The sequence below is a fragment of the Nestor notabilis genome, unplaced genomic scaffold, assembly GCF_000696875.1.
Source record: "Nestor notabilis isolate BGI_N333 unplaced genomic scaffold, ASM69687v1 scaffold9528, whole genome shotgun sequence".
NCBI lineage: Eukaryota > Metazoa > Chordata > Aves > Psittaciformes > Psittacidae > Nestor > Nestor notabilis.
This window is the reverse complement of record NW_009939588.1, coordinates 2,571-12,104: the sequence shown is the minus strand read 5'-3', so window position 1 is coordinate 12,104 and position 9,534 is coordinate 2,571. Positions and strand designations below refer to the sequence as shown.

The 9,534-nt window shown below is 37.7% G+C and overlaps 1 protein-coding gene across 1 annotated transcript in view; it reads left to right on the top strand.

The window, feature by feature from the left end:
- NUCB2 (nucleobindin 2) overlaps nt 1-2,369 on the top strand; it is a 15,190-nt gene extending 12,821 nt beyond the window's left edge. Inside the window, exons 10-12 of the mRNA XM_010019942.1 lie at nt 1-108; nt 422-503; nt 2,257-2,369. The exon at nt 1-108 is cut by the window's left edge and continues 90 nt beyond it. Of these exons, the coding sequence (XP_010018244.1) occupies nt 1-108; nt 422-503; nt 2,257-2,369 (303 nt within the window). The remainder of the gene's footprint in view (nt 109-421; nt 504-2,256) is intronic.
- The last annotated feature ends 7,165 nt before the right edge of the window (nt 2,370-9,534 follow it).

Below are 9,534 nucleotides of genomic sequence, written 5' to 3'. Positions count from 1 at the left end.
CAGCAGGAAGATGAACTTAGAAAGAAGGCTGAAGATCTTCAGAAGCAGAAGGAAGAGCTACAGAGGCAGCATGACCAGCTTCAGGCTCAGAAACAAGAGCTTCAGCAGGTATTTCCAAGAACAGAAATCTTTTTTCCTGTTCTGTATCCTTAATATGTATAATGGCTCATTACAGTTCCCAGCTCTGGGGTGTTCTTTACCTTGATTTCTCATATGAGTCCCAGCTGAATTCTAAACTAAAGCAAAACATAATCTTGTATTCAGGATTATACCAAACAATGTGAGCATCTCAACTCAGTAGTATACCTATTAATGAAGACTTTATATAATGACTGCAAAGTTTAATTGTATTCATTTATGTCACATCAGAGAAAGTTTACAGATTTAAGTTTTTCAAATATCATATTTTATTTTTCATCAGGTTGTAAAACAGATGGAACAAAAGAAACTACAGCAGGGAAATCCTCCTGCAGGACCAGCTGGAGAACTGAAATTCCAACCCCGTATGTAGCTTTCTGTGCAAACTTTAAAATAAGTCATTAGAATTCTATTTTCCATTAAACTGTTACTGTAATGTGGTTTTAATGATCTCTGTAGAGAGGTTCACTAAACTGTCTTTGTGGCAATTATGGAACTTTTATAAAATGTTCCTAAAATCTTAGTGCTTTGAAGTCCATAATAAGAAAATCATAGTTCTAACTCAAGGCATCAGATAGGCACAGAAGGATTGTGTTGTACCTGTCAGTCTAAAAATGTTGAGATCTGGCATATCTAGGATTTCTGAGCATCCAGAGAAGAATACAGACATAAAATTACCAGCTCCAGTAATGCAGCCATAGAACATCAGACAGTCTCAAACTGCAGAACAAATTAAAGCCTTTAAATGCTTTCAGGTCTGTCCTCAATGGCAAATTTACCAGCAGTTGTGCACAACATGGCATGACAATTTAGGTTTAGGTTGTATGAATGACCAATTGCTTCAACACCCTCAGAGACAGCATCATCATAAATCATTGCATTTGCTTGCTTGTGGCAGCAAAATGGTCAGGTACATATTAGCACTTCTTATCCATAACACATGGTCAATGGTTTGGGTTTTTTTTTGTGTTTTAAAGGAGCTCTGCTCATCCATACATCCTAACTTAGCTTTTTCTCCCCTTCTAAAAGCATTGAAACTAATATTGTTTTATTGGCGTTCATGTGCCAGCATTATCAATAGAGCTCAAGAACTTGATATTCATCTCAAATGTAAGGCTTCAGACTAATCTAGGCAGCCTTTTGAAGCTTTTAACTGTTTCTGCATGGCCAACAGTAGGATTTCAAACCTTAAATGCTGTATTAAGTGATTACAGCTTGCTTTGTTGAGTACCCTGAAATTCTATTCCAAAGCCACTCGGTTCTGTGAAGAGAAATTTTCAGTATTAATTTAATTTTGCCTTTCATTTGCTTCAAAACTGCCTGTGGGTAATTTCATTTTATGATCCTTAGTTCTGAGAGCATCACTTCCCCTCACCTTCAGTAAGAACAGTGTTATAGCAGATGCCCTGGGAGATGGACTAACGATACATCTTTTGATACCAGCAATATGTAGCTGACACTGTTCTTAACACATATTTTATGTAAAAATTTTCCGCAAAGTCATTTAATCAGGTGTCATAAGAACTACTCACTACTCATTCATTGAGTTAAGGAGATCCAAGTAGACAATATTTCTAATCTGTTGGCTCCTGGAGACGCTAATGGTAATTTAAGGAAAAAAGAAAAACACACAAATGCAGCTGCAAGTTGTAAAATCTTTAGCAAACTATGAAAATTAGTATTATTCAAACTTCTGCAAACTTAGGCAAAGGGAGAATGTTGTAAGTATTTTGATGCAGTGAGGAGTGAAATACAGGAGCAAGTTTTTAATTCGTTTTTCATATTGAGATTAAAGATTTCGTAAGCATGTAATGTATTACAGAAAGAACAATCTCCAATGAACCAATGTGTTATGTAAGGAAAAATATTACACAGAAAACAGAAACAACTAGTAATCTAAGAGGAAACACTGAATATTATAATAATGCAGTCTACTGTGCAATCTCAGTCTGGTTTCATTGTTGGTCACATACAAAATTCTTGATTCCACTTACGAAACAAGAAATAGAAGGTTTTGGTTGATTGTCCCTACACTAGAAACTTTCCTTTGGAGACTTTCCATGATTGGGCCAATTTAATAATTGAGAAATTACAGATAGTTTTATTCTTGTTTTACAGCTGGGGAACACAAAGTTGAAGATGCACCAAAACATCCTGTGGGAGGTGATCAGCCTTTGCCACCAGGACATGTCCAAGAACCAGCTGCTAGAACGGATCAAGTTCACCCTTAACCACTTGTGCCTCAACTTTATAGCATCTTTATTATTTGGGGGTCTTGGCAGGGGGTGGGCAGGAAATCAGAGTGAAACATGAACTCTCCACTTTCTTCCCCAGAAGAATCATTGTAAAATCATTTGGAACATTAGAGATGAACTGTCAGTCAGAATTGAATCATAAATTAAACTGATTTTTTCTCCAGTGCATCCGTGAGAAAAACGACAAGGGGATCATTAGAGGCTATAATGGAGGAGGGAATTAGGGAAACTATTAATACTAAAGATTTTTATGGCCAGAGCTATTGAACTCTCCTCTTAGAAAAACAGAGGTGATGTCTGCCATTCCGTGTTTAGGCATGAATTGCAATCTTCTCAGAGAGGAAGCAGGGAACTGGCCTGAATGTTAAGTTAGGTCTAGTTTTACGTAGAAACTTTCCAGAATGCTGAGAAGCAAAATATGGGTTTAATGATCTTAATAAGCAAAATATACCATAGATAAAGGCCTACCGTTTCCAGCACTACCAAACCCTTTCTTCTTTGAGACCAAATTAAAAACTTCTAATCTTTAATCAGAAGAGAGTTGCACTTCTGAAAAATCTAAAGACAGCAAAGAATTATGTGGAACAGTGAATATTTTTCATGTTTACAGAAACCTAAGAATTTAACTGTAAGCCTTCAAAAGGAATACTGTACTTCTAGTGTATTGATCTGAACCGTCCTCCTTGCTGAGATTAATTGTGTAGCCGTTGAATACTCAACTGGCTCTTGGGACAGTACTTTTGTCCTTGTTTCTTTCATCAGGTGCCAGCTGATCTCAAAATTTTGCATGTTATTAAGTAAGCTTTTTAGGTTGATGGAAATATTGTGCAAAACAGAACAAGACTCATTGTCTTTTTCTGTGCAGATTATCCTACCTCCTATGATAATAGCAGGTTTTTCAAAATGCACCATGTGCTTCAGAAAGCTTTTCTCACACATGAATCTTTAACTTAAGAGGCTCACTCTTAACTCATATTAGTTCTTCAGCAGTTGGTGTAAATTTATGAAGTGTCCTAAAACAGGGGTGCTACTTAGTTGTGTTATTTTGGTATTAAACCAGGATAGGTCCCTAATATTGTAAGCCAAGATTTTACAAGAATAAGTTGATTTTCCTGTGAGTTTTACTAGAATGTTGAAAAGTTGTGTGATTATCCTTGCTTGTCATTCGTATCAGACTGAAAGTATCCTGAAGTGTAAACCCTGTTTGGGGTTTTTTTTATTTGCTTAGGATTTTGTGTGTTGGTTTTTTTGTTTTGGTTTTGTTTGGGGTTTCTTGGCTTTGGTTTGTGTTTTGTGGGTTTTTTTCAAACACAGATTGTTCTGACTGTAGAATGCTGGCTTTGAACTGATACACACCTTGGCAAGCATTCTTTGCATTTCCTTCCCGTTCTGTGGCTAACTGCTGACAGTGTCATTAAAGGAGATCATTTAGGTTTTGAGCAAAGAAACAGAGGCAAGCCTCTGTTATAGAAAGATGTTCCTTTCCAAATAAGACATTAATATTTTAGGCAAACTCAAAAAAGACAGGAGGCAATTACATTTTCTATTGACATTTGGGAGATTTCTCCCTCTGAAGAACTTTGATTGAATGAAGCTAGGCACATTCCTTCCATGTTTAAGGCTTCTTTCATCAGGCCTAAGCATACTCTTGTTCTCCAGGCAATATAACAGAACTCACTCCCAGAACGCATTGGATTTCCTTATCTGTTTCATCTTGTTAGTTATCATGTCACATTTCCTTCATCTTTATTACTCAAATTATTGGACTTATTTTACTTTTTATTTTTTGTTCTCTATGCAAGAGGTTAACAATTTAGTTTCCAAACCCAGTGTCTCCACTGTTTGTCATTTCCATCTAACACCAGTTTGATTATGTCTTTGTCAGGAAACTAAAATACCTTTCAACAACTTCATCTGTTTTCTAAGAGGCCCAGGCACAGCTGCAGCTACATCCAGACTAACAGAGTTTCTCAGTGCACAGCTCTGGCTTTGGGGTTGTAGCCTGATAATGGGTAACAGACAGAGGAGGAAAACAAAGAGAGAAACTTAGCTAAATGCTGTGGAAAAGGCAAAGGTAAATTCTTCTTGTGTTCTCCCCATCCCACATGAAAGTTTACAGAGGACGTAATACAGCCACAGATGTTTGCAGAGATCTAAGGACTGAAACCTTTGGTGTGAAGGCATTTCTATCATACAAATAATTTCTTTAGGCTACATCTGCCTCTTAACAACAAATGTCATTATATGTAATGACGTGCTTTGTCATGTAATGCTCAAGCTTTGTTTCCAGTGCAACCTCTTTTATTTTGCTGTTGGAGATGGGCATTATATCCCCCTTATCCCATTTAGTTTGAAACATCCAGAGCTCTGTAAAAAACTGTTGTAACTTGGGTGCTGAACTTGGCTTCTTCTTGCCACAGTATAGTGTCAGTGGTGATGCTGAGGAAGCCGCTTGTGAAGAGCCAGAATTTTCACTTGTTTCATCATGAGTTAGCATTAGCAAAAGTTGCTCATTTTGCATTTCAGCTAGCCACTGAGGTGTGCTCAGTGTAAAACAGTGTGCATCTTTCCTTCAGTTGCTATCCAATACCTAAATGTTGTTCCTGTCAGTGTTAAATTAATTAGTAGGCTTGCAGTTTAGCAATATACTACAGACCTTATTTTTAGAAGTGGGAATAGGCAGTTTTTTAAAGCTTAGAATTGGTGATGGTTTTATCTCTAACAGTAATCAAGGTTTAATCAAACTGAGTTACTTGCCCTAAATCATGTGCAAGTCAGAGCCTCAATCCTCAGTAACAAGTTATGGAACTCCTACTGAACACATTTTAAGTTTGTTGCCTAAATGTTTTTCAGATGAGAGCCCAAATTAGAACTTCATGCTTGTCCACCTGATAACAAATATCTCCTATGCATGAGTACCTGTATCACATGGCTACAAAGATGGCAAGAACTGAATGGATGTTCTTAGAAAAGCTGGTTTGTCAGTTCTGGTCTATTGATAATGTTCACCCAATACTGTCTTCTCTGTAGAGGAAGGGTATTCTTCAGGCCCAGGCTAAAAGAGGTCTCCATCTGAGTGTAATAAAGTCACCAAACTATTTTTGTGGATCAATTCTGAAGTGTGGTTTAAATAAGAGTTATCTCACTGTGAGGAATATCTGCCTTAGAGGTTATGCAATGTGCTCAAGTCATGCTTACTCATTAAATGTTTCACAGATTTATTGCTTTTTAAAGTGTTTGTTGTTTTCAATCCCAATGTCTTAATTTAATTTGGTTCTCTTTTCCTTAAAAAAGAGACTAGAAGTATTAGCCACTAAAAGCATGTTTCTGCCAAGTTTCTGATTTCTCAGGAGCTTTTTAAAGATGGGAAAAAATAAAATTAAGCTGACAGCTAAGTGAGGAAGTAGAAAGCTATAACCATAAAGGACTGGAATATCCTGGGCACCATTGCTTTCACCTGTACTCTGCTTTTCATTTAGGAGGTTATTATGAAAAAACTGATGGTAACTTCATAGAGTGACCAGTTTCAAGACAAAGACGCAGAGATTTGGTTTTGCATTTGGCTGGGATTTTGGTAGGAGAATGAAGGGGTAAGATTTGGTCAGTGTTGCACAAATTTGTATCCTCCAGTGCAATATATGTAAGGAAAAAAAAAAAAAGCCCACTCAACTTTGTATAGATTAGTTTTCAACTGGATTAAACTGAAACTCAGCGCAGTAACAGACGTCTAGTGTTTTATTTTAAGCTGGTGGGAAAGGAGCTGGTTTAGATCTTGTCTGTATGCACAACTTCGTATTTCTGCTTAGAGGCCCTTGCTGTTTGCCATCCACTTTTTGCTTTCTGGAAAGATGTGGAAAGGAATTTATAAAGAAGATCCAAGTATCTTCCCTGGCCCCAGCTGCCTCACTGAAATAGCTATTCACTAATGAGGTACTTGAATGCTCAATTTTCTATATTCATAAAAATACAAACCCAACTAATTAAAATGCTACTGCAACAACAGTACAAGTCCTTGACAACACTGCATGCTTCCCTGCCTTGTTTAAATTCAAAACAGAAATCCTAGAAAAGGTAAGCACCCACAGGCTTAGTAACAGGTTTATCTATAGCTTGCTTTCTCTTTGCTTGCAGATTTTCCCTGCAAAGACAGGTGCCAGCCATTTCAGGATGTCAGAATGGCTGTGGCAATGAGACTCTTGGGGAGATCCACGTGACATGGTGCTGTGTCTGATCACATTAGACTCTTCCATTTTGTAAATGTATCCTGATTTAAAAAAAAAAAAACAAACCAAACTTGAGGTATGGTGGCATTTTGCAAAGAAGCGAGGCTCTGAGCTATGGATTGTCCTTTTGTAGTTTATGCAGAAGTAGGTAGCAGATGCCAGGAGATGTCCCTAAGGTTGGCCCCAGAAGTATTCTTTTATATACACCCTCAAGTATCTGTTAGTTACTGAAATTAAGAGGTAGTTGTACCAAGATAGTGAAATGAGAATCCCATCTGAAAACATAGCAACACTCCCTGTAGTTTAGTTACATTTCTAACAATTATTTCTTTTGCATAATGGGAAGTAGGGAACTGTCTTGAGTCTTGTTATTTATTTATGCATCCACAGATAGCCAATACCAAAACCACCTACCCTGATCTTTTCTAATGCCTTAAGATCTATACTTGCCAGAATCATTTTGTATCTAATAACACCACCACTTTTCATAATTACACTATCCAGTATTATGCTAAATAACAGCTTGCATAGTTGCTTGTGTAGTAAAATAATACAGTATCTATGAAGGAAAGTAATTTTTTCAGTTTCCAAACGTGGTGTATTTTTCAGTGACAAAGGTAGGGATGGGGCAGCACTACAAAGTTGACCTTTCCATTCTTTGCACCTTTTCTATCAGTTCAGGTGGCTGTTAGTCTGAATGACTACACAGTGACTGCTGATTAGTCTCTGCTGCAAATGATTTGTATTTACTCAGACGTGTTCCTTAATGCATAATTGCTCACAGCTGGTATGTTCTAAGAAACTGTCTATAGAGCCATTTCTGTTACAGAAGGTGGTGGTGCATACCCCTCTTACATTTCACACCCTCTCCTACTAGCTTGTCATTCCTGTTAATACTACATTGAGAAGAGGACCTCAGTTTTTGTGCTCCCTATCACACGTGACAGCAGAGGAAGCAGGATGGAGGCACAGCATCCACCCTGCATCACACCAAGCTACCCTGCTGCATGAATACAGAGCCTGTCTAAGAGGAGAGGATGAGTTATTCAGCCATGGAGTAGAGCCCCATGCAAACTTCTGTGTATGGACATTTCCACAATCACAGACACAACATACTTCAGTAGCAAAGAGTGAAGTTCCAGAGCCCATGCCCATTCTACAGGCTGTGCAGACCTTGCTAATGCATTTAGTACCATAGAGAAGTAATGCAACATCTGTTTTAACAGTGATTTTTCATGTAAGTTGCATCCTATTTCTTCACTAGAGGGAGTCTGACACAAACATAGCTGAGCACTTTGAAAGAGTAATAAAGAAGCAAAGCAGTGCCATGATAAAATAGGATGTTGAAAACTGAATGATCCCTCAAAAGCCATGTTGCCATGTTTCAAGAGGGCTTTTTTCCTTTTTTTTTCTTTCTTTTACGAGAATGTATTTCTTTGATTATGCTGTTTCCCTTTGGAAGAGACCCTGAAAGTGCAAATGAGCACTAAAATAATGATACTTTTCCTCAACACAGGCAACTCTGTACCACATTTGAACTCCAAGTACAGTACACCACAACTGGATAACAACAATATGACAATCACATGGTATTAAAAATAACCAAGATACTGACCAGAAAAAGATACTGTTTACAACTACAGCTGGAGACCACAGCCCTCCTGGAGTAGGATCCTACGTGTTAGACAGTGAAATAAAAAAAGGCAGTTTTGCTATTTCTGCCAAAAATACAGCTGGAGGAGACAGGAGTATACAGATGCCAACTCATTGTCACTCTGGATACTGCTCAAGGAACAGCTTCTTTGGAGGTAATTAAGTTATTTTATATTAGCTTTTTTTCCCCAGGGATTCTAAAGGTAAAAATGGCATATATCAGATCCAGTTTAGGGATGTTCATTCAGTTTTGGAATCTCCCAGGGAAGCACAATCAGCAATGAATAGCCAGGCAAACTGACAAAAATCATGATGATATACATGAGAACTGGGATAGAGGAATAGGGTCTTGTCATCAAGGCACACCTTAAGTTTTTGATCAGAGTTTCCCTGTATCTCTAGTTTAATTGTTCGTGTCCAATGTTATGCTGCTTACTACACATAAAGCCACATCTCATTTTCACCTACAATAATTTTATAATTCTTAGTCTATGTACCCTCTTCCTATGCATTTTATTTTTTAGCAAGGAAAGAGGAAAAGTAAGTGCTTTAAATGTTCACTTTTCTGTTCACTATATACAATTATCAAGAACTCAATAAATCATATGCTATTCATAATCTAAATAAGTATCTGTATTTTAACCTTCTGCAGTTTGCAATACTCAGACCAAAAAAAAAAAAAAAAAATAGAACCCAGCCAGTCATCTGTCCTGATGGGTAGATTTAGTTCAATCTACAGGTAATTACAGCATCATCAGAACAGTCTTTATTAATTTATCTATTAATTATTTATAGGTCCCAAGTTGCATTTTAGTTGGCTCAGTCTTTAGATTAACAGCTGCCTGTCTTTTGGTTGGCCTGATTGCTTTCCTGTACATCAAGCACTGTAAACCACATAACTCCTATTTTGATTGTATTACAATTTCTACATTGAAAACTGTTTTGAAAAGAATTTTATTCTAAGCTTAATAGCGGGGATGAGTGCCTACAGCTTCCTTAGTGCTGTTATGATCTTCAGATACTACTTCCAAAAGCAACACCCACATGCTTTTGTTCCCATTTGCTTAAAAGCAATGTTTTCATTTGGTACTTTGGGGGCTGCAGGCAGGCTGGGGATTGCTAAACTATCTGCGCTGTTATGTGGCACTGCAGACCGGCACTGGGTGGATTCGGGCTGGATCCTACCACTGCTTCACTGCCTACATGGATCAGCCTCAGTGAGGGGCAGGAGTGATCAGTCAACATCATATCCATTTGGTCTCTGC